General features: G+C 51.3%; 1 protein-coding gene across 2 annotated transcripts in view; it reads left to right on the top strand.

Moving 5' to 3' along the window:
* Nucleotides 1–24,602, top strand: part of Fbln2 (fibulin 2) — a 63,290-nt gene that overhangs the window by 25,390 nt on the left and 13,298 nt on the right. Inside the window, exons 3-9 of one of the 2 annotated variants that reach the window (XM_057770033.1) lie at nucleotides 14,659–14,770; nucleotides 17,065–17,194; nucleotides 19,030–19,210; nucleotides 21,127–21,336; nucleotides 21,808–21,921; nucleotides 22,508–22,609; nucleotides 24,433–24,573. In XM_057770033.1, the coding sequence (XP_057626016.1) occupies nucleotides 14,659–14,770; nucleotides 17,065–17,194; nucleotides 19,030–19,210; nucleotides 21,127–21,336; nucleotides 21,808–21,921; nucleotides 22,508–22,609; nucleotides 24,433–24,573 (990 nt within the window). The remainder of the gene's footprint in view (nucleotides 1–14,658; nucleotides 14,771–17,064; nucleotides 17,195–19,029; nucleotides 19,211–21,126; nucleotides 21,337–21,807; nucleotides 21,922–22,507; nucleotides 22,610–24,432; nucleotides 24,574–24,602) is intronic. The other variant, XM_057770042.1, reaches the window with a different exon arrangement.

Genomic DNA, 24,602 nt, shown 5'->3' with positions numbered 1-24,602 from the left:
CTACTGGACTGGCATAGCAGAGGGAGCTGCAGAAACAGCAGGAGGTGGCTTGTCCTTGAAGAGGCTGTCAGAAAGCTGGGCAGGAAGGGCTCCCTTCCTTGGGGCTGCCTCATTCTGCAGGGCAGGTACAGGTGCCGGCTCCTATCTGTCACAGGCGCCATCCTCTGGGCACTAGTATATAAACTCAGTGATGATTAAGCCATTTTGTCCCCACCAAAGCCCAGAAGGTTCCAGAGAGCTCTGCCTTCTTTCTGGCCTATGGACATAGTGAGAGAGGCTGGCACGAGGTAGTGGTACCCTGTGCCCATCTCTTGTGGGTCAGGGAGACTGGAGGGGAGGCTGCCTGTGCTTAGTGTCCGTAAAGTTCCTGCAGCCAGTAGGGATGAAATCTGACTAAGAGGAGATCCTCTAGCTGATATGAGGAAGAGCTGTTGGCGCAGGGGCAGAAGCCAAACCCAGGGCACCATGCCTATCCTAGGATGCAGGTCTGGGCCCAGAATCATGTCTGGTGAGGCATAGATATAATCCATTACTAAGGAGTCTGGGACAGTGGGGCTGCCAGACCAGGGCCAGCCAGGGCAATGTATTGAGACCCTGTCCTCAGAGGAAAAGGTGATAGCAAAAGAACACTGGGTGTGGCTTAGTGGCAGAGTGCAGCCGGGCATGTGCAGGGTCATCTCTCCTCAGCACTCCGCTTACCAATAAGATCTGGGCCTGTCTGAGCCCATAGGGGTTTTAAACCTGTGAGGTGTCTCAGGTGTCATGAGGATGAAGGGCTGTGTATAAAGTTGTTCCCCGCAGGAACTTGGGAACCCTATGATTCCATTCCCCCCACCCATTGCCAGCTCCTAGGGCCTGGACATAGGACATTGCCAGGGCTGCTGGGTGGTTGTGGTGCTGGGAGGAGCCTGGGGCTTCCCCAGCTTCTGCAGACTTGGCTGTCCTCAGCAAGGCCCTGTCCTCAGCTCAGCTGTGTGAGTTTGCTGACCTTCCTGTCAGAGCTTTGGAGATTCAGAGGATCCTATGGTCTGTGTTTCCACCAGCACTGGTTACAAAACGTTTGAGACAAGACTTGAAACTGTGTGAAACAAGCAGCTTGGTCCTTATGCCCTAAACATCACTCCACACAGCATAGTGATGTGTGACCGTAGTCTGGAGATGATCTAGAGCATACAGTGGCTGTGCAGAAGCCAGGCTGGCTCATATATGGGACTAGAACACCTGCTGTTTGGGGGCTGGGCCAGGGCCTCCTGGATCCAGTGCCCTTAGGATCCGTAGGGACAACTGGGCAGTATTGTCAGAGATGCCCTGCTTTAGTTCTGCGAACCTGAAATCCTGGCCCTCATTGGTCTACTGGTCAACTTCTCTACAGAGCATGCTCGTGGTCATTAGAAGTGAGAAGGCCTCTGGGGAACTGCACTTCTGCCTGGTGTTGTTGAATGATAGGCAGGTGTGACCATGCTGGGCTCACGTACCACAGGCCAGCTGCTGGGCAGACAGAGGCAGCCCTTCCCACTGGACAGAGGTGGCTGCTAGCCCTCCATCTCCATCTATGGTATCACCGCCAGTGGTTGGCAGTTGGATTTGGGTCTGTTACTCTGGGCCACTGTTTGAACCCTGGAGTGACGCAGTCTGGCAGACACAATGGGGAAACTGTCTTCCCAGGTCAAGGGGCTTCTCTGAAGGTCACACAAAGGTGGTGGCTGTGGGAAGAGTGGGTTCTAGTTCCCATGGGGGACTCACAGGTAGCTCATATGGGTTTCCTAGGCACTATCCTCCCTATAGGCACTGGTTACATTTAAAGTTGTCCTCACAGTCTGAAGCCAAGCACTGTTGGGGGGTCTCTTTATTTGGGCCCTTCCACATCAATCATCAATCAATACAATTTCTCTCAGGCCAGTCTGATCAATTGACATTCCCTCTTCACAGGTGACTTAGGTTGTATCAGGTTGACAGTACAAACTGTCCAGCACAGATGTATACCGCCATGCCTGGGGGAACAAGACCATGGGGATCAAAGTTTCTCTAAATATTATGTCATTTTTATGAGTGAGATGTTCTCATGGTGGCTCTCAGGGCTGCCACTCCACAGGGACCAGCTTTCTCTAAATCTTCTGTTTCTTTAATGTCTTTCTTTAAAAGCAGATTTATTGAGATCATATTTATAGCCAGAAGTCCCCTGCATTTTAAGGCATAGTTCAGTGGCTTTTAATATATTCACAGTTATGCTAAAATCATCTAAACCTAATTCCAGATTATTCTTAGCATGTCTGGACTCCACATCTTGTCCCAGATGCTTTCTCAACTTATGACTGCTACCTCCCTTCTGCCCACTGAAGTGTGGATCCCTGATGGTCTAGAATGCTCAGGAACCTCTCCACTGGGTTTCCCGACCATGTGCCACCTCCAGGACTGTGGGGCCTCTCTGCCACTCTCCCAAGCCACGCTACTGCTGGTGCTTCTGGTTTTCTTCACAGATGTCTCCTCTGCCCCACAGGGTCTCATTTCTGCTCTGCCTGGTCTGATCCCCATGGTCTTGTCTCCGCTCCATCTGGTCTTGTTTTTGATCCCCATGGTCTCATCTTTGACCCACCCTGACTCATCTCCACTCCCCAAGGTTTCTCATCCTCAACTGGTATGCTCCAGCCTATCCTAACCGAAGATGAAGAGTGCACAGTGGTCCTGTGTGCAGATTCAACACCAGCGACGTCGCTGCTTTGATGCTCTCCATAGTCAGCTCTGTCAGAAGTCTGACCTGAGGAGAGCGGCTGCAGAGTCCTCAGCAGGCCCTGAGGAATGAGCAAGAGAGTGAGTGAGGGGTCTCTCTACCCCTGAGTGCCAGCCCTCAACACCGTGGCAGGAGCTTCAGGGACCCCATCTTATTTGCTCCCCACAACAAAAGCATTTCCCCATGATCTGCACAAGGGCAGAGGATGTGCTCTTGCTGCCTGGCCTGCTGGGAGGATCCCGGCTTGGATGACTCAGATCTTTCTCACTATATAACCTTCAGGCAAATTACTTGGCTGCCCTGTACAAGAACCTTATAGCGGTCCTTCTGCCATCCTTTGCCTGCCACTGGAAGACAGGAGAACTTTGTAGGACTCTGCAAGGCCCTTGCCCCCATGGGCACACAGTGCTTCCCAGCTCGGTGCCCTGGGAAAGAGCCCAGTATGACTCTCAGAGGGTGGATTCCAGGCCCTGCTCCTCCTGCCTGTATGACCACAGGCAAAGGAGTCACCCTCTCTGAACCTCAGTTCTGCTTCTGTAAGATGTAGGAAGCCCTGTTAGGGCTCAGAGTGGCTGCAGAGCTCTGCGTGCTCCCTGCTTTCCCTGCAGGGGTTGCTGTGCTCTGGGGAGTGCAAGGAGCGTGGATTTGTGCTTTTGTTTGGACAGATCTGTGTCCTTTCTGCTGGTCAGAAGCCCGTCCCTCCTGCCAAAGAGCCAAGGGCCAGGCCTGCTGGGGATGGGCTGGAGTGTTTAGCTGATCACTTCCTGCCCCACCCATGTGTTTGTCATTCCAGCTGCCTCCAGATGTGCAGCTGAGTGCTCCTCCCTGCCTACCTCCTCCTTGTACTGTGCTCCCCTTCTAGCTAAGTGTTCCTCCCTGCCTGTCATTCACTCTGTATTCCTCTGGCATGCCTTTGCCAGCCGTGAACAAATGCCCAGCCTCTAATCCTTTCTACCTGTAGTGTTGCCTGTCTGTAAGGTGACATTCCATTACCAAGGGCAAGCGGGTGGATTATGTGTCAGGTGCTGGATTCAACTCTGGCTATGTATGGATCTTTTCATTCCTTGAGATACCCTCAGGGGTTCACCATCATTACACCCATTTTATAGATGGGTGATTGAGGCCCAGGGAGGTTAAGGGAACTGTCTGAGGTTCCAAGGCCAACGAAACAGAGAAATGTGCTGACTTGGCCTTTTGCCCTGGTACTTCCTAGCCCTGCATGGCATCCCCCTGAGTTCCCAACTACACTGTACAGGCAAATGTGCCTCTATTGTCCAGATGGAAGCTCAGGAACGATTACAGGGCACTGGGCCCATTGGGCAGAGCAGGGCTGGTGTGTAGCTGGCAGACTGCCGGCTCTTCTCTGGCCTCTGGCCTCTTTGCGTCATTCAGTCCAGGGGCTAGAGAGCCAGAGTCTCTGGGATGTAGGTGGTGGAGTGTGGGAAGCTGAGCACAGGGTCTGACTGTCCTGCTCATGCTTAGAGAGCCGCTGAGCTTGGGATGGGATGAGCCAAGCTCCTGGATGGTGTTAGATGCCTGGGAGTCAGCAGCGAACAGAGGTGAAGGCCTACCCTGCAGGGATGGGGTCCGGCTGTGGCTCAATGCCTGGGGGTCCACTGGACCTTTGGGAGGCTCCTGGCCTGGAAGCAGTTAGAGATACCAGGCTGGTGGAAGGTCAGATTCTACTTGTATAGAAGCTGCTTGCTGGTTCTGTTGTTTCCTGGGCTGGAGAGGCTGAGTGTGGTCACTTTTGGTTTTCTTCAGAATCCTGGGATCTGGAATTTCACCTGGAAGCTCCCATCATGTGAATACTGGCAGTTTATTCAAACAGTTTAAAGCACCAAGAAAGTGTGCAGTGGGCCTGACCTTACTTCTGGGAGTGTTGACTGCCCCGCTCCTTCCCATGCCCAGGCATACAACCAGAACTCTGAAGAGGGTAGGGATAGGTAAGGAGCCTGCCAAAGGCCCAGGGAGCTCCGAGATGGAATCAGGAGTCCTGACTCCTAGCTAGGGCTTCCTTCCCTGCGAAGACCCCTCCCAGCTGAGCCACAGCCCATGGGAAGCGCTTTCATGAAGGAGACTGATTGTCTCTGAGGAACTAATAGGATCCTGTGAGGGGTGAGGGGACCTATTGGATCTAAGGGGACCTGCAGAACGCCGTGGCTCAGGGACTGGTGGCAGTTCAGATGCCATCAGGAAACTGCATCAGCTCTGGCTGTATCTTGAGGATCTGAAGCAGTCAGGCCAGCATGTTGTTGAGATTCCAGGCTTCTACCCCTCCAGGCTGTCTCCCTGCTGAGCAAAGAACAGGCTGAGCAAGGTAGAAGGCCAGCTTGGAAGAATGAGGAGAGGGCAATATCTGGGGAGGATGGTCAAGTAAGTGCAGTTGGCAAGGGATAAGGAACCCTCTTGTGCCACTTCCCAGGTATGGACATAACAGCACACTTCCTGATAGAGATGGTCTTCTGTTGTGTGTTGGAGGTTTTGGTGTGAGGTGTAGACACCTGGGGAGAGGCCATGTGATCTATGGGTGTCTGACAGTTTGGATCTGGACTGTATCCTAGAGGCTCATATGGAAAGGCTTGTTTGTAGACAGAAGTCTCTGTCCCGCCTGGTCCCACAGCCATTCAGTTCCAAATAAATACACAGAGGCTTATTTTAATTATAAACTGTTTGGCCTATTAGCTCAGGCTTATTACTAACTAGCTCTTACAACTTAAATTAACAAATTAAATTAACCATAATTCTTTTCTATGTTTAGCCATATGGCTTGATACCTTTTCTCAGTAAGGAATTCTCATCTTGCTTTCTTTGCACCTGGCTGGTGACTGACTCTCTTCCTTTCCTCCTCCTAGAATTTTCTTAGTCCGGTTGCCCTGCCTATACTTCCTGCCCAGCTACTGGCCAGTCAGCATTTTATTAAACCAACATGAGTGTGCAAAAGCATTATTTCACAGTCCTTGTTCCCACTGTAATGCTGTGAAGGATGGAACTTTTAAGAAGTGAGGCCTGGTGGCATAATGGTGGCATATGCCTTTAATCCCAACACTTGGAAGGCAGAACTAGGATCTCTGTTAGTTCAAGGCCAGCGGTCTACAGAGTGAGTTCCAGGGCAGCCAGGGCCACACAGAAAAACCCTGTCTTGAAAAACAAAAAGAAGAAGAGGAGGAGGGAGGATGAAGGAGGAGAATAAGGAGGGGGAGGAGAAAAAGAAGAAGTAGGGCCTAGTGGAATGTCTTTAGGCCTCTGGGCACATGCCCTTGACCGTGGATGCAGGCCTTCTCTCACTCAAACCATCGTAGGCTGCTAGGATTGTTGTGGGACCATTACCATCCAGGGCAGACTCATTTGATACTCACAGAGACACATGGGCACACATATACTCACATTTGTGTTATAATTTCCTGGGGAGGCATGAACAAATGTCTATTCACCCCATTTAAGACCATAATGACAGACCAAATCATTCCACACAAGTCCTTGGTGAACCCATGGGTTTAGTTGGGGTTACAAGAATATGAACACAACTTAATGTGCATCCCCTAATGACTGTTGTTAACTATTGGTACATCTTTGGGGAGTAGGCAGGGTTCGTGCCTCACTTCCACAAAGGAATACTAGGAAGCCCAGCCTTCAAAGGGCATTGTGTGGACAATCACTGCGGCTTTGATTTCAAGGCAGCAATGGTGTTGTTATGCCTAGAGGAAGCATCATCACCAACACACACACACACACACACACACACACACACACACACTCTATGTTCTGGCTAGTTTTATGTCATCCTGACACAAGCTAGAGTCATTTGAAAGGAGGAAACCTCAACTGAAAAAAAATGTTTTAATAAGATTCAGTTGTAGGGCATTTTCTTATTTAGTGATTGATGGGGGAGGGCCCAGCCCATGGTAAATGGTACCATCCATGGGCTGGTGGTCCTGGGTTCTTCTATAAGAAAGCCAACTGAGCAAGCCAGTAAGCACCAGCCCTCCCTGGACTCTGCATAGCTCCTGCCTCCAGGTTCCTGCCATGCTTGAGTTATTGCTCTTACTTCCTTTAATGGTGGACTATGATCTGGAAGTGTTAGTCAAATAAACCCTTTCCTCCCTCAACCTGCTTCTGGTCATGTTGTTGGTTGGAGCAATAGAAACCCTAACTTAGATACTCACAGAGTTAACACACAGTATCTTCAGGAAATTGATTCCAGGGACCTCCTGCCTTCATCTTGGGTACCAAAGTTGAAGGATGCTTAAGTCTCTATGTAAAACCCATGACCAGATCCTGTGTGCATCCTACTTTAATTCCTGAAGGTTGCTGGTTATTCTGAGGTAGGGTGAATGCAATGTGGTCATAGCAGCTACACTGTACTGTCTGGAGAACAGACACCAGAAGGATGTCTGTGCACTTTTGCTCAATGCCGATACAGGTCTTTTGGAAATATTTTCCTATATTGAGTTGGTTGAGTTCACAGCTCTAGAGTCAGTGGATGAGAGGGCCAACACATAGACACATGCATGCTGGAAACATTTCAGTCTTGACCCTGTATCTTAAAACTAAAAAATAGATGCTACGTCTAACCCAGTTAATTCCCTAATGGCATCTAATACTCTGCTTTCTCTAATTGTTCCCAAGGTGGGCTGTAAAACTTGTTTTGTAAAGGTAATATCTAATCAAGGATGATTAACCAGCATCTGGTTTACCGTGGTGGTTGTATTCCCTGGGTTTGTTATTCTAAAACTCCCCTGAAGCCCAATGCACACAGTCTCAAGTGTCTTTTAATGTAGCACAATGGAATAGGCCTTCACCAAATGTCCTGTTGGAGCTTAATGTGCAGACAGCAGTACTTCAGGTCTCAGTGGACAGCACAGAGAGGTCACACCTGTGCACATACGTGGCCCTTCAGCCAGCAGATGGAGACCAGTGTTCCCTGGTGATACCTCCATGTTGTTAGCTCTCACTCCCTCCTGGCCCCATTAAAATCATTGTTCTGACTTGCCAATGCCCTGGCCTATTGTATGAGCCCACTTGTTTGTTTCCCTATCATCCGGCTGCCCAAACTCCCAAAATAACCACACAGGAACTGTATTAATTAAATCGTTGCTTGGCTCATTAGCTCTAGCTTCTTATTAACTAAATCTTACATATTAATTTAACCCATTTTTATTAATCTGTGCATCACCACGAGGTCGTGGCCTACCAGCAAAGTTTCAGTGCATCTGTCTCTAGCAGAGGCTCCATGGCTTCTCCTGACTCTGCCTTCTTTCCCCCAGCATTCAGTTTAGTTTTCCCCTGCCTACCTAAGTTCTGGCTTGTGCAGGCCTAAGACAGTTCTTTATTAGCCAATGGTATTCACAGCATACAGAGGGGAATCCCGCACCACCCATTCTTGTGTTTGTTTTGTAGACTGGAATGATCCGACTTGTGTCTGGCTCTTTTGGAAGAAGGAAACACATTGGGTCCTATTCACATTCTTGTGTGTAGCAGTTAAATTGCTTTTGTTAGTGTTAATTGCCGCTCCTGTTGAGATGGCAAGCAGAATGTCTCAGTGCCATTCTGCTGTGGGAGTGAATCATAGCTTGCTGATCTGCTTTGATGCCGATAGACATTTAGGTCTGTGCTGCTGGCAGCATCCCTCTGTGTCTCTGGGAAGCAGGAGGCGTTCCTGTGTATTAACTGCACACCTAGGTGGAGGGTGTGTAGCATTGACTGATGTTTCTTGATGCTTTTCCAGAGCACCCCAAAGTTTACATGTGCTTGATTTATATGTGTGTGTATGTGACAGGTAGCTTCCTACCACTCTCATCTTTGGTTCATCCCAGTGCCAGCTATCTTTCATCCTTGGCCCTAGGATAGAGCAGCATCTCCTCTTGGTTTTAAGTCACATTCATGAGAATTGTGGTGCTGAGAACCCTTCCTTGTGGATGCCCCTTTTCATTCTCTTTTGCCTCTGAGTGTGTGTGGTATACGATAGGTCGAGCCTCTGTCTAGCTCTCTGTAAACGTGGCAGAGTGGCAGGACCCTCCAGTGCGAGCCAAGGGATGTGCCACAGGTGCAGGCTGCAGCTCCGCAGTTGCTGCTGGCCTCAGACTCTGATCAGCATACAGCAGGACCAGCCAGGCATGGGTGAGCATGACGGAAGGCAGGGGTACCTGGCATATGTGTGCTAATAGGTCTGGGAAGAACCTATATAGATATAGAGAAGCAAGGCTGGGTGGGCTTAGGTGGAACCCCCATCCCAATGGTTCCTTCTGGTCCCTATTACTCCTCTGTACAGTCCCGTGAACCTGGGGTAGAAGGCAGAGGTCAGGACCTTTTCTGATTTGTCTACTTCACAGGCCTCATAAAAATGCTCAAGGCTCCTGGGTGGCCCAGAAAGGCTCACCCTGGGTTGTGCAGGAAATGTCACCATGTCCCTCAAGACTGGTGGGACCCACGATGCTGTGTCATTCTCTGGGCTGTATGCTGAGGCCCTCAAAACAAACATCCTGTTGGGTAGGGCTCTGGTGGGGACTCCCACTGCTACCTTCCTGCCAGGAGAGAAGAATGTGCTGCAGCGGTTCAAAGCCAGAATGCTTTGGGGGGAGAGGGAGCTTTCATGTCAGGGAAAGGGGACTGTCTAGGAGGTCTTGATGTCTGGGCTGGATTGTTTGGGACAGCCATTGTTCTGTGATCAAAGGAGGTTGTAGCCTCCGGAATCCCTGAATCTATTTACAAGGGAAGGGGTCTGGAATGGCTAATACCTGCCTGCAATATACAGAAGGCTGGGCTCCTCCCCACGACACCATCTGGTGCTGGGGCTTGGGTCTCCACTCAGATGCCTGGTGCATCTCTGTGTAATCCTTTAAAAAGACGGACGGCAGTTTATATAGCTCCTGAACTTTGACTAAAACACGTTCAGGAACGACTTCACTTCATCTACACATCTGCCTCAGGCTCCCTGACACCTGTGTGTGATTGGCTGGGAGCCGCTTCACTGTTTCATCTCTGATTGTTAGGTATTCCTGGAATCTTTGCTGTCACAAATGCACCATGCATCTGGGGCCCTCCTGTCTGGGTTCACGGTGGTGCCTGTCAGCATCTGAGATTCCTGGAAGGGGAAGCTCCAGCTTGCAGTTCTTTATATTGTATTGCAATGCATTTTTTTTTAAATAGCATGAAATTTCCAAGTATGGAGCATGCAGCTGAACAGCATTAAATGAAGTCACACTAGAGTGAGATCTCCTTTTTTTTTTTTTTTTTTTTTTTTTGGTTTTTCGAGACAGGGTTTCTCTGTGGCTTTGGAGCCTATCCTGGAACTAGCTCTTGTAGACCAGGCTGGTCTCGAACTCACAGAGATTCACCTGCCTCTGCCTCCCAAGTGCTGGGATTAAAGGCGTGCGCCACCACCGCCCAGCTAGAGTGAGATCTCCAACTTCTGAAACTCTGCCCCTGTTGAATACTCAGCCCCACCCCTGGTGCCCACCGCGCAACTTACTGTCTTTGAATCTGAGTGGAGGCATGTGCTTGCTGTCTGTGGTCTGTGTGTCTAGATTGTGCTATATCATTCCTGAGCCTCAGTCTTCACTATGGGATGTTCTAGTCCTGTTACCTTATCCTGCTTTTGTCTCTTCCTATGGCCAGAGTCTTTCCCCATGTCATGCTTGTGGGATACGAACATGTCACATGGTGGTTTTGGTCTCCATTGGTGACTTGTTGCTGCATAGCGACCATGTCTCTAGAGACATTTCTAGCATAGACTGTTCAGTGGCCTGGGACCCTGGGACATCTATTTCTTGTTTTCCTAATAACAAAATTTCTGCAAAATGAGTTTGCACATCTTCCCTTTCAGCAGGTGGCAGGGTGGGTTTTCCGAATCTCTCTCTCTCTGTGCTACCCAGGGGTGTGAGAGGTGAGGTTTGACTGAGTAGGTGGGTCAGGGAACAACTGTATTCTCTAGCTGGGAGGACCCTGAAGCCCAATACTTCAAAGACCATAGCGGTCCAGAGCCAGGCCAGTCACTGTTCACCAGGAGGTGAGGATGCCCCGGCCATCCTTGGGAGGAATAGGGAGGCACAGCCATTCCAGAAGAGGCAGAGGGGCAGACAGCATCACAGAATGGGCAGTGCCCAGCCTTCCATCAGGCATCGGTTCTGTTGCTGTGATATGTTGGCTTAGTTCATTCAGAAGGGTGCAACACACCACACCATGTGTGCTGGAGGACAAGGGCATCTCTGAGCGGCCTCTTTACTACACGTGCAGACATCAGACATCGTAGGCTGGCGTGAGCTTTAAATGCTGATGGATGCTGAGAGCCTGAATGCCCCACCTGGAAGCAGAATTTGTGTTGTTCTTGGTCCATGCTGGGCCCTGTGTTGCCCACTGGGGAACTGAGGTGACTCAGGCCCATTCTTGGACACAGGACTCTCCAAGGATGTGTTGGGTTAAGTGTGTCACTCGGCAGAGATATCATGGTGCAGTGTGTGTGTCCCTGTGTGTAGCCAGAAGTGGGAGCCAACTGACCTTCCCAGAGGCAGGTGTGTGCTGGCCATTTGGAGGGGCAGGAAGTCATATTGGATGGGCTTCTTAAGGACTGATGAGTGGACATTCCCCAGGTGGACAGGGAGGAGGAAGGTGCTTCTAGCATAGTTAACCACCAATGAAGACAGCAATAAGCAGAGGCCCAAGTGAGTAGGCAGAAGGTGAGAACTGCTTTGTAGGCCTTGACTGTCACACCAGAGACACAAAGAGAGTGGCACTTTGTCCTGTAATGGCTTTCCATGGAACTCCAGGGCTCCCTAAGGTGACTCAGAGTTATTTAAGGTCAGTGCAGTGTGAGAGAGGGTAAGTGAGGTGATGTGGTAGAATTGAGGTACACAGAAGTCAGGGGCACCCTCCCTGAGGAAAAGTGATCCCTGAAGAGGGGAAAGAGTTGGCCTGGTTGAGAGTAGAGGTGGGGCAAGGTAGGGGGAGGGGTGGAAGATTCTGGGCAGACAGCATAGCAAGAACAAAGGCCCTGGGAAGAAATGAACCTGAGACAGCAAGGAATGAGTGAGCAGAGAGAGCAGAGAAGGGAAAAGTGGAGAAGGAGGCAAGGACCATCCGTGGAACCTCACAGTCATGAAGGAGTCCTCATCTGATCCCTGTGTGCAGACAGTCACCTGGGTACCATCCTGAAAGTGACTGGAGGACAGATGGAAGCAGAGGGTCAGGGGTCAGGGGTCAGGCAGAGCCAGGAGGCAGGTGGATGGCCCTGGGGGGATGTATTTGACCTAGAGGGTCCTCAGGACACTCAGGGACTTTGCTGACACAGAAGGTCCTGTAAAGCAGCAGTTTAGACATCAAAAGGAGGCAACCATCCCAGCTTTGGGAAGCCAGGAGCAACCTGAAGCAAGTCTACTGCTGGTTGGGCACAAATTCCTATGACCAGGCTAGGTACAGAAGTGTAGGAGGGGCCAAGGCAAGGTGACATAGGAAGCTCATGGATCAGAAGAAATCACCAGAGTCAGAGTATGAGGATGAGGAGAGGCCTTGGTGTACCCTCCACAGAGCAGAAGCCAGAGAGCTCAAGAAATTCCGAGAGAGAGAGAGAGAGAGAGAGAGAGAGAGAGAGAGAGAGAGAGAGAGAGAGAGAACTAGGGTGTCTGGGGTCAGGGAGGGAGCTAGACCTATGGGAGCTTCCTCAGGCCCATCTTGGGAATTGTGGGGTAGAGTCCTCATTGTGACCTTGCCTTCCATATCTTAGATATTGAGTTCATATTAGACTCAGTCCCCCTTATATTCCAAATAGGTTGACCTTCCAGCATGAGGTCACAGCTCCAGATGCCTTTGAAGTGAGAAAACTGGGGTGGGAAAAGCCGGGGGTGGGGGTGGGGAATAGTGGAAGTCTACCAAGTGCAAGCTAAAATGGTCTGAGACCAAAAAACTAGAAGAGAAGACCACCAAGTCCATGCCGAGGCGGCCCCTAGCATGCTGGAAGCTGTGTTCATGGGTCTTTCAGGACTGGCTGGATCAAGTTGCTTGGAAGGGAAAGGGAAGAGAGGAAGTGTGGCTGGGCCGTCTAGTCCTCCACTTCCTCTGGGCAGAGGGAGTAACAGCAGCTGGAGTCTTTGGCCCCATGCCTGGCTTGCTGCTGGCACTCAGCACGTCGGGGCTGTCATTGTTATCTCTTGAGGCATCCATCATACGTTGCCTGGCCAAGACCCCAGGATCTGGTGCAATCTGGTTATCCCACAAGGCTTTCTTAGAAAAGCCTTAGGGAGGGAAGATTCCCGCCTATAGAAGGAAGACCGAGTGTTGGGATTTGGATATGAAATGCTCCACCCAAGGCTCATTATGTCTTAAAGGCTGGGTTCTCAGCCAATGGGCCATCTCTGCCATACACACATTGTACACTGTGTATGTGTGTGTGTATCTCTTTATGTAGCCCAGGTTCAAATTTGTAATCCCCTGCCTCAGCTTCCAGAATGGTTGGTTTACAGGCATGTACCCCCCCTGCCTGTCTTGTATACTTTTATGTAGTCACTTTTGTAAATGGAGGCTGAGCAGGGTGATGCGATGGGGTTGGGGTCCACAGAGGACATTCTCGAGGAGATTTGATCCCTGAAAAGGGAAAGGGATGGAGTCAGACTGGTTGAGAGCCATGACCCTGCCCCTCTTTGTTTTTAGGGTTTGTTTTGAGACAGTTTCACAATGTTGCCCCTGTTGATTTTGAACAATAATCCTGCTGCAAGACTGTCTGAATATTGGATCATGGGCTAGTCCCACCAGGCTTGGATATTTGTGTGAATTTGAAAATCACCTTGACAAACCCTATAAACAGATTGGGTCCTTGGTTATAATTGTATTAAAGCTGTAGTTCTCATGCTGGAGGGTTCACATCTTGAGTACATGGACCCTATTCTAATATGTATACATGGTATGTGTTTCAAATACAGTGGTTAAAGCACTTGCTGATCTAGCAGAGAACACAGGTTCAGTACCCAGCACCCACACAGTAGCCCAAGACCACCTGCAACTCCGGTTCTAGGGGATCTGATGCCCTCTTGTGGCCTTCATGGGCTCTGCACTCATGTGTGCATATACATGCAGCAAAATAACACATCAATCTAAGAAGGAGGAGGAGGAGGAGGAGAGAGAAAAACAGAGAGACAGAGCAATTCCCTTCTTGTTGGACAACATGATTGATTACTGCTGATTTATTTCTAGATTTCTCTTTTAAATGGCATTTTTTGCTAAATTTCCTGTTGTTGTATTAAGAAAAACCATTATTTGAATACGTCAATTTTGGCTTTGATCATTGTGTTATAATAATTGTTAATTAGTATTAATTTGTATTAGTTAGACTTCATCAGTACAACCAAATCCCTGAGAAAAGCAACTTAAGGTAGCTTTTAGTGAACTCCCACAAGCCCCTGAAGCTCTTTTCTTATCTCCTGTCCCATCTAGGCTACTCGGGTCAGGTTCCTCAGAAGCAGAACCCTACTCAGGGCTTCTTATGTCTGCAATGATTTGTTTAGGGACATGTCTTGACAGAAACAGTCTAGAGGTTGGGGAAGGGGCTAGGCAAATCACAGGTCAGCTGCTGCCTGTGTAGTCTGATCCTGTGGGCTCTGGAGTAAGCAGCCTGCAAAATACACACACACATACACACACACACACGCACGCACACACGCACGCACACACGCACGCACGCATGCACGCACGCACGAACGAACTCTTCACACACGCACGCACTCTTCCTATGCCCTTGAAACCAGTCATTGGCTGCCCATTGTTCTACCCACTCTGCAGGAGGACAGAGTCTCCCTAGTGCTTCCTTAGAAGGGAAGGGCTGGACGTGCAGGGCATGGGGTGTTTGAAGGTTGGGGGTAAGAGGTTTCTTTGCCCAGTGCCTACAATGTGTCCTGCACTTGGTGCCCCCAAACCTAACCACACCTCCACATTGCAACCCACAGGCTCCACCAAAGACCTGATTGAGACGTGCTGCGCAGCCGGCCAGCAGTGGGCCATCGACAATGATGAATGCCAGGAGATCCCCGAGAACGGTGCTGAGAGCGATGTCTGCAGGTGAGTGGCCTGGAGTGAGAGGACCTGCTCTTGCCTTCCCGGGGCCCAGGGGTGTGAAGGTGACCCAAAGTGAATGAAGTGAGCCTTCTGGCTAGGCTGAGGGGAGACAGACTGGTCTTGAGAGTCAGATGATCGATCACATGACTGGTCCTGAGTATCAGTTGACCACACGGATCTGTGGCTGTCTTGGTGGGTAAATACAATGGTGTGCAACTGAGAGCAAATTCAAAGGAACATCATCACCTTGGGGTGTCTGGGGCTCCCTGCTTACTGCAGCTACCCCTCCCCAGTTCAGCCACCCTGAATGCTCCAGAGCCTGACCACTCTCTGTCCTCCTCTGTCACCAGTGCTGTGGCTCAGATGTGTGTGCTCTGCTTCCCCTGCCAGGATTAGTCAGCTATTACCCCCCCCATCTTTCAACAGCCTACTCATTTCTTCAAAAAGGAGAATGGAGTTCAGAGAGACTGCGTGATTCACCTAGAGCTGCACAGCCCACCAGTAGTATGGCCAGGATTAGAACCCCTGTTTTCTACTGTCCAGCTCACTCTGCCTCTGCCTCCTCCTCCTCTTCTGAGATAGTCTCACTATGTAGCCCTACTGACCTAAAACTCTATGTAGACCAGGCTAACTTCAAATTCACAGAAATCGGCCTGCCTTTGCCTCCCAAGCACTGGGATTAAAAGCATATGGCACTGTTGTGGAATATTATTTTAAGGTGTGCTACTTTTGTTTATGCTCTGGAACATTTATTTAATGATGCAAAGATGTGTTTGATTAAATAATTCACATTCACCTGTGGTCAGGAGGTTTGGTCAGCCACTAGCTGATGGGAAGTGGTAGAGAGGAGCCAGTGCCAGGTGGAGACAGTTTTTAAGGCTGAGGAGGAGACACATGAGGGCTTCCAGAGAGACACAGGAGAGGAGGTGAGCTTGGTGAGCTGCTTGCTATTCAGCCTCTCAGGGAAGCAGGATTCCACCTCAGCCTTTGAATCCTGAGTGACAGCGATTTAGATAAGTTCTCTTTGTGGCTGTGATAGAGTCAGTGTGTCTGAGGGAACAGATTTCCCTCGGGCTGCTGGCTCTCGTAACATAAACACTGCTGATAGCGGCAGAGTTGCAATTGTTGATTCCGACAACCATGGCATAAAAGGCAGCAACAATTTATAAAAGAGAACAGTACGCTACCCTCTCTGACCCCACTCTGCTTTCTTTAGAGAAATTTAAATGCTAACCTTGTCCCTCCCCTTTTCTTTTTGCCATTCCCATTTGGGGTACTAAATGGTCAGATCACACTTACTATGCAGACCCCACGTGTCTTGAGCTTTGTAGCCATAATGCTTACATCCCTCTTGAGACGGAGCTGACCTCACATCGACCATAGCTCCACTACTGGACAGCTGAGCCCTGCATGTGTCCCTCCCACGTAGTGTTGAGTCCCGCCTCCCATGACCTAAGCTTTGCTGGCTTATCAATACCTCATGCATGGATTAGCCATGTGGAAAGGTATTGTGAACTATTAAGATGTGTTACATTTGTTTATTCTGTGGGACATTTGTTTAATGATGAAAAGATGTGTTGCATTCTTTTATGTTGCTTTTGTTTAACTCTGTGAATCTGTTTTACTGTGCCTGTCTGAAACACCTGGTTGGTCAAATAAAGAGCTGAACAGCCAATAGCAAGGCAGGAGAAAGGATAGGCGGGGCTCCCAGACAGAATAGGAGAAAAAGAGGGCTCAGGAAGCAAGAGAGATCAAGGAGAAAAGAAGGGACCAGCCACACAGCCAGACATGGAGTAAGAAGGAAAGAAAAGATATACAGAAGTAGAGAGAGGTAAAAGCCCAGAGGTAAGAGGTAGATGGTATAATTTGAGATTAGAAAATCTGGCTAGAAACAAGCCAAGTGAAGGCCGGACTTTTATAAGAAAGAATAAGCCTCTGTGTGATTTATTTGGGAGCTTGGTGATGGGCCACCCAAAGAGTAAAGAGGAAAAAATAACCAACAGAGAGGGGCAAGTAGTGACCCCCGCCCCATATCTACCCTGCCCTTCCTGAGGTTGATCTAACTTTCTCAGGATTGGTAGTGGAACTCTGAATACCAGTGCCTCTCTTCAGAGGTCAAGGACACAGCTCTGAGGCCAGTGCGTCCCAGGCCTTGGACCTGGTGGGGTTGTGCCTGCCCTGCTGCCGGTACTGGCCCCTCTCGCTGTAGACCTCAGGTGGGGGCTGTGAGGTGGGGACTGTCACCCTCCTGGGGAGGGTTCCAGGAAGACAGGTACTGAGTCAGCCCCCTATTTCAGGATAGCCCAGAGGCACTGTTGTGTCTCCTACTTGAAGGAGAAAAGCTGCATGGCTGGTGTTGTGGGGGCCAAGGAGGGTGAGACCTGTGGAGCCGAGGACAATGATACCTGTGGCATCTCCCTGTACAAGGCAAGTCCCCTGCCTCCGCAACTGTTGGGGATGGGGTGGGGGCAGACTCACTGCCTGCCCAGGAAAAGCTAACAGTTGTGGCATTGGTCAACAAATCCACAAAGTATGCGTTCAGCTCCACCAATAACCCAGGTGACTTGGCTTTCTCTGAGGCAGGTCTGGTTGAGGGTGACAGGGTGTGCCTGAAGAGGCCTGTGGGTGGAAGTCTTGCTGGAGTGCACAGTGGCCCCAGGATCGGTGTGGCTGCAAGTGATGGAATGGCCTAGAATCTGGTTTCCCCCTTGCATGTGTATACTGGAGACTAGAGACAGGCAGGGCCAAGCTGCACCAGGGGCAGGGATGAAGCGGGAGGGAAGGGAAGAAGGGGGGATGGCCTGGGATTAGAAGAGGATCTTGCTGCAGGCAGGTCTCGAGTCCGGCTTCTGCGGTTACCTTTAATCCAGGTCAGTTTCCCTTCTGTCAGCCTGAGTTTCCACATGCACAAAACAGGGGCAAGGAATTACCCCTCCTGGGGTGTGCAAGGCCCAGTACCAGCACCTGGGACTTGTGGTCTCCAGCAGTGGGTATTGCGGCATCAGATGAAGGACTGGGGTATCACTCATCACAGCTGTGCTTGTGACTGGCTTGGCATCAGCAAATGTTCAGCTGGGCCTGTGTGGCTATCACAGGCTGGCTGCTCTGGAGCCAGGTGATGCAGGTGACCCACAGCTAAGCTGTCTCTGTTCCGGGAATGGAACCTTCTCTCCCACAAAGGGCTGCCTGGGCCTGGTTCAGAAAGAGATGGACAGTATGTGTTGCTCAGCCTCCCGCAGCGTGACATGCCCGAGATCACCCCCTTATGAGAGAGTGAAAGGTTTTGGTTCAGTTTGCTTGGCCCTGCTGTCTCTGGTGAGATGGCAGCATGGTATGATGTGCATGGTAGAATCAGTTGCTCACATGGAAGAGACCTGTGTCCTCCATTCTCCTTCAAGGACATGTCCTCAGTGACCTAACACCTGCCACTAGACCGGCCCTGGACCCTGGAGTAGGCATACTCCGAACTCACACTGTCATGGCATGCAAGACCTTTAGAAGCCTAGGTTCAAAATGGGCACATGATCACCTTTACCCTGTGACCAAAGCAAGTGATTGGTCACCCCAAGCTGGAGCTCACTCTGAGATGCTGAGCTGTCCAGCCACAGGCTGGGTACCAGGGAGGCTGGCCAGCTGGTGCTGTTGCCACACCCAGCCTACTGCCACAGTTTGACAATGTAAATCTGGTTTCCCTGTGGCAGTTGGCAGTCTTCACTGGGCGGGTCTGCATATCCTTAGGGATACAACCGCTGTCTTTTTGTTGAATTGTCATTGTCGAGATATTAGATCCTTCGCGACCTGACATGACACCAGGAGATCGGTCACATATACGCTGTGAGGAGGAGCACCAGGGAGAGCAAGATGGGTACACTCCCAAGTAGACCCTGTCCTGAGCACTTTATGAAGTCAATGGGATTACAAGGGCCCTTGAGAAATGCTGTCTTTGCTGAGCTGACAGGATCCAGGTCTGCTTCTAAGGGTGGGGCGTGGTGAGTAGGGCTGGGCTTCATTTGTAGTTCTTTCCAAAGGGACATCTTTTCATCCATTAAAGAAAATTAACATTAGTCCTAACCTTCTCCAGACTTGGGATGTAGGCCACCTTCCAGCCTGGGAGAGCATACAGACAGACAGAGGAACTAGACAATGTTAATTCACCCCAGAGCCTGCCCCAGGCTATGCCCACGGACCCTGAGTGAGTCACAGGCAAGCAGACCGTGGGAAGTCAGGCAGGCTCTGAGGTACTGATGCTCTGTCTTCCTCAGCAATGCTGTGACTGCTGTGGCCTGGGACTCCGTGTGCGGGCTGAGGGCCAGTCGTGCGAATCCAACCCCAACCTGGGCTATCCCTGCAACCATGTCATGCTCTCCTGCTGTGAAGGCGAAGAACCCCTCATAGTGCCTGAGGTCCGCCGGCCACCAGAGCCTGAGGCTGCCCCACGGAGAGGTGGGTGATACTCTCCCAGGTGGAGGTAGTTAGAGGAGGATGGTTAGGGCTCTTAGATTGGTTGGGCTGGGTGGCCTCAGACTGCAGTGGGGACCCTGGTCCATTGTTGTATGTGGTTTGAGCTCTACAGAGGTTCTGTGACTATTGACTAGACTCTTACCCTGTTGGTGCTGGCATGGCAGTCCCACACAGTTCTCTGTACCAATCACCAATGACCATCAACCTTGGCTGCTCTGGCCATATCCACATCCTTCCACTGTTTCCCCCATTGCACCATTCAGGTCTGCTTATCTATTTCTCCATCTGGTCATCTGTGCATCAGTCTATCATTTATCTGTCATCCACCCACCCACCCATCCATCCATCCTCCCACCCACCCACCCATCCATCCTCCCACCCACCCACCCATCCATCCTCCCACCCACCCACCCACCCATCCATCCACCCATCCATCCACCCACCCATCCATCCATCCATCCACCCACCCATCCATCCATCCATCCATCCATCCATCCATCCATCCATCCACCCACCCACCCACCCACCCACCCATCCATCCACCCATCCATCCACCCACCCACCCATCCACCCATCCACCCACCCACCCACCCACCCACCCACCCATCCACCCACCCATCCATCCTATCATCCATCCACATCCATCCATCTTTCTTATCCACCTAATTCTCTGTCTATCCATTCATTGTTCCACTTCCTCATTAGTCCCCAAATCTATCCATGATCTACCTCCCCAACTCACTCATTCACCTGTTCTTTCACCTGCCCACCCACACACCCACCCGCTCATCCATCTTTCCTTTCATCTGTCCCTCTATTTGCCCATCCATCCACTTACCCAGCCATCTGCCAGCTTAGCTGAGGTGCTGGTTGAAAAAATAACTTACGAAGAACAAGCTATATCCAAAGAGTGTTTCAAGGTAGAGGTCAGGAGGAGACCCAGACTCAGAGGACAGTGCACAGGGAACCAGATAGACAACACTGCTGTCCAGGGTCCATCCATCCTCAACATAACCACCCACAACATCGTGTCTCTTCCAGTGAGGAGCTTCTGGAGTCTTCTTGGCTCTGGAAGATGCTGGTGGTAGGGAGCAGACTGTTCTGCTTCAAGTCCTGTTAGAAATGGCCTCAGGCATATCCTCTCCCTTCTCTGCTGGGAGAATGGTCAGAAAAGGCACGCAGATGGCAATGAGCAGGGCCTGGTCCATGGAGGTACATGCTGGTGTGCTCAGGGACCCCTGGGCCTTGGTCTACCTCTGGTCACTGTTCCAGGTCCCTAGGACAGCTGTGGGCATCAGGCCAGGGCTTCTCAGGATGGAGCTCAGTGCAGACACCGTGCCTATGACATGTCCTATGAAATACAGCTTCATGCTGTCATCCTGTTCTCTTGATACCCGAGGCTGATGGCAAGGGCTGAGGTATCAGGCCAGTGCAGAGCAGCCCAGCAACAGCCGCCTTTCTCTCACTACTACCCTCTGCAGAGAAGGCTGTGGGTCCCAGGACCTGGGGGACAAAAAGAGCCTAGTGCTGACGTTATAGCCTGATTTGTCTCAACCTAGGTCAGCACTCTATGACTTCAGTTCAGCACTTTAGCAAGAGCCTCAATTAGGCATGGTCTGTCCTGTTGAAGGGACCCAGATGATGAAGACTCAGACCCATTACAGGGGTTCACTATTGTTCATTCATCCATCCACCATCCCTCCATCCCTCCATCTATCCCTCCATCCCCCATCCATCCCATCCCTCCTCCATCCCTCCTCTGTCCCTCCGTCCCTCTCCCCTCCTTCACTTCTCCATCATTACCATCCATTGAGCCTCTGTTGCTTTCCTGGATCCTGTGGGCTCAGCCACCCATTGGTCAAGTTGGCTATGTTCCAAGTGCTGACCAACCACCCCAGTTTCAGAGGCAGAGATGGCAAGCCGGGAGGCCCTGTCACTGGGCACAGAAGCAGAACTTCCCAATAGCCTGCCAGGAGATGACCAGGACGAGTGCTTGCTGCTCCCTGGGGAGCTTTGCCAGCATCTGTGCATCAACACCGTGGGCTCCTATCGCTGTGCCTGCTTTCCTGGATTCGAGCTGCAGGGCGACGGCCGCACCTGCCGCCCAGGTGAGCTGTAGGCAGTCCAGGCACAGGCTTGTCCTGCCAGTGGCGGGGTGGCCTTGCTAGACTCTCTTCCTCCTGGCTCTGGGTTGATGCTGGCAGAAACCAGAGGAGGCTCCTAGCTCTGGGGACTCTGAAGACTGCCTGAAGCTGGACTTGGGCTTCAGAGACCCTCTCCAGGTGCTGGTTGTGTCCCTAGCACCGTGCCTTTCTTCCTGTTGACTGTATGGGGGTGGAACTGCTTTTTAGTCTAGATACCTGCTGCTTCTTTCCCTCTTTTGCCTTCTCCCAGTAACTGAGATAGCTCTTGCCCAAGGTGTGTGTTTGTACCCAGAGCCTTAGTTTCCTCCTCTATGAATGGACAAGGGGAGTGGTCAGTGAGGTCATCCGTCAGTGCCTGGTGTGGTTACTTTTGAGTGTCCAAGGCCAGACAGAAGATGTAAGCCTGCCCCCTGCTGTATGCTCCGCTCATAACAGATAGAGGCGCCCCTCAGTTGGACACTGTGCGGGAGTCTGCACCAAGGCCTGAGTCTGCCCAAGTGTCTCCCAACACCATCCCACTGCCTGTGCCACAGCCTAACACCTGCAAAGGTGAGTGGAGGGATGTGCTCTCTACAGGGAGGGCCGGGAGGGCCTGAGCTGTAGAAGTCTGGGCTGTGTGGTGTGGTGGGCTCTGGGTATGGTGTATGCAAGCTGGTCCAGGCCATTAGATGCCTCTGCTTTGTAGAAGGGTAGGACCTGTCTGGTGATGACTGAGGAGGAGGAGGGAGAGGAGGAGAAGGAGACATCAGGGGATTCTGGGTCTCTGACCCTGGACAAGTGAGTCACCTGCTTGGTCTCATTTCTGGAAAGCCAAGTCATCATTCGGGAATTCTGGGAAGTCTTCCCTTCCTGCCTTCAGCCTTTTGTTCCTCACTGCCCTCCCTGGCACTCGAGGAAAGGCTTGGCCTCTGAGTGGAATGTCGGAGAAACCCAAAGTGCTGTTCCCAGTGCCACCTGGGACTGTAGCCACTTCCTGGGGTCCCTGTGAAGAGCCACAGGCATGGGGTTCTCATCTTTTTACATCTCTGCCTTCCTGGGCCTGAAGTGGAGACCTCAACCCATATCAGAGTGGGGGGATAAGCAGTGTGGTCAGGGCCAAGGCCTATGTATTCTGACTACAGGAATCTTCCCTCAGACAATGGGCCCTGCCGGCAGGTGTGCCGTGTTGTCGGAGGCACAGCCATGTGCTCCTGCTTCCCTGGCTATGCCATCATGGCGGATGGCGTGTCCTGTGAAGGTGAGTACCTCGGGATCACCCTCTAACCTTTGCAGGTCAGGTTGTCCTGTGGTGAGGGCTTAGGAAAGGTGTGACCATGACATCAAACGCACACTGATCATGAGATTCAGCAGAGCAGTGTAGAAGGTTCCCTCTGGTATCACTGAGCCCCTGGTATGGGCCTCCCAGGGTGCTGGAGAGGTCCAATGTCCCAGCTCCTGTCTGGTCACTCTGCTGCTTCTTAGAGGATGCTTCTCAGAACTGAACTTGACCCGTGTCACCTGGAGGCCCGCTGGATACAGATTCCTGGGAACTCTACAGGCTCCCCAGACGTCCTGATTAGGGTGTCTGGGAAAGCTCAGAACATGTGTTCTAACCAGGACCCATGGCCATACTAACCCAGACGTGGGCCATACTCAACTCACTGCTCCCTGAGGGCTGGTCTGGTCTGTGGCTGAGCTTGCGTACTGATCTGAGTTCATCCATGCTCAAGCCCGAGGTGGAGAAAGAGAAGGGAGTGATGTGTCAGTGTGTCAGGGGCAGCATCCACCCTCACCCCCCAACACACACAACACACCCTTCACACATGAAGTGGGAAGAACTTCAGTCATGGAGGGAGAGTTGGCAATGGTGACAGCCTCCTCTGGCATTCACAAGCACATGAAGAGTGATGGTCACAAAGTCCACCCCCTTTACCCCAGTGGGCAGCATAGGTGAGGTCCTGTCTCAGCTGGGTCGCTGTGTACTAGAACTCACAGTGTACAGTGGGAGCAGAAGTTCTGACACTGGCTGGTTGGCTTCCTCGGTGAGTTTTGTCTGAACTAGCTTAAGCGGTCCCAGGATCTTACCCCCTCCCATCTGCACAGAGGCAGAAGGCTCAGAAGACATGGTCTGAGTGTCTGCATATGATGACCAGGTCTGTCCAAGAGGATGCTCCCATTCCTCTCTGAAACTCAGATCTCACGTCCAATCATTCTGGGGACTCAGTTTGTATATGAGTGATGTCCTGTTAGTCTAGAGAAGGTAGCTAAGGTGTGCAGCATGGTGGCAACTGACCAACCTTTCTGTGGGCTCTGATTCTCCCCAGGGCTCTGGGGACTGAGAAGGGTGTCTTGGTTCAGAAGTCTTCAGATCTGATCCCCACCAGAGACCTGGGACCGGGGTGCCCAGTATACTGCCTCTGCCGGCCATGTAGCTTAGCCGGTGTTCACTTTTCTCCCATACACCCCTTCTCCCCAGAAGCTCTCCAGCAGAAGGGCTGAGGGGTAGAAGTCAGAGGTTACAAAAGAGCATCTGTGAGGGCTTGTGTAGCACCCACACAGGAGAAGGCCTGCCCCGATCTGTTCTCAGGAACAGTCATGGAATTCTCTGCTGAGACAGCCTGAGAACTTTAAAAACATTTTCAGATTTGGGTTTGTAATGAAACTTCATAAACCTGCCTAGCCTGGCAGCCTCAGGAGGCCCCACACCTCCTTCTGTGAATGCTGCCGGCCTGGACCCCAAAGCCCTTGAACTTGCAGACTCTTCTGCTGGTAATTCCTTGGCGGCTGCAGACTCAGGCGTTACAGAGAGTAGGTTGGGGCAGCTTGCTGCCTGTGGTGTGGGCGGTTGCTTGCCCTCTCCTGAGTCTTACTCCATCTGCTCTTACTAGGCAGCAGGAGTCAGCTCTCTACCATCTTTGAGTTTTACAAACTCAACTTGGGTCTAAGGTTCAGCCTTCATACTGACAGGCACACATAGGGTTTTTGAGGGTTTTGTTTTGGTTTTCTCTCTCTGTCCTCGGATGCCCCTGGAAGCCGTGCGTCTCTAACAGCCTCTGTTTTTCCTTCCGTGGCTGTCATTAGACCAAGACGAGTGCCTGATGGGCACTCACGATTGTAGCTGGCAACAGTTCTGTGTGAACACCCTGGGATCCTTCTACTGTGTCAACCACACAGTGCTCTGTGCAGAGGGCTATATCCTCAACGCACATAGGAAGTGTGTGGGTAAGCTGGAGCCCCTGCCTGCCGCTCGT

The sequence above is a fragment of the Chionomys nivalis genome, chromosome 1, assembly GCF_950005125.1.
Source record: "Chionomys nivalis chromosome 1, mChiNiv1.1, whole genome shotgun sequence".
Taxonomy (NCBI): Eukaryota; Metazoa; Chordata; class Mammalia; order Rodentia; family Cricetidae; genus Chionomys; species Chionomys nivalis.
Note: the sequence above shows the minus strand (reverse complement) of the source record. Positions and strands in the feature narration are given on the sequence as shown.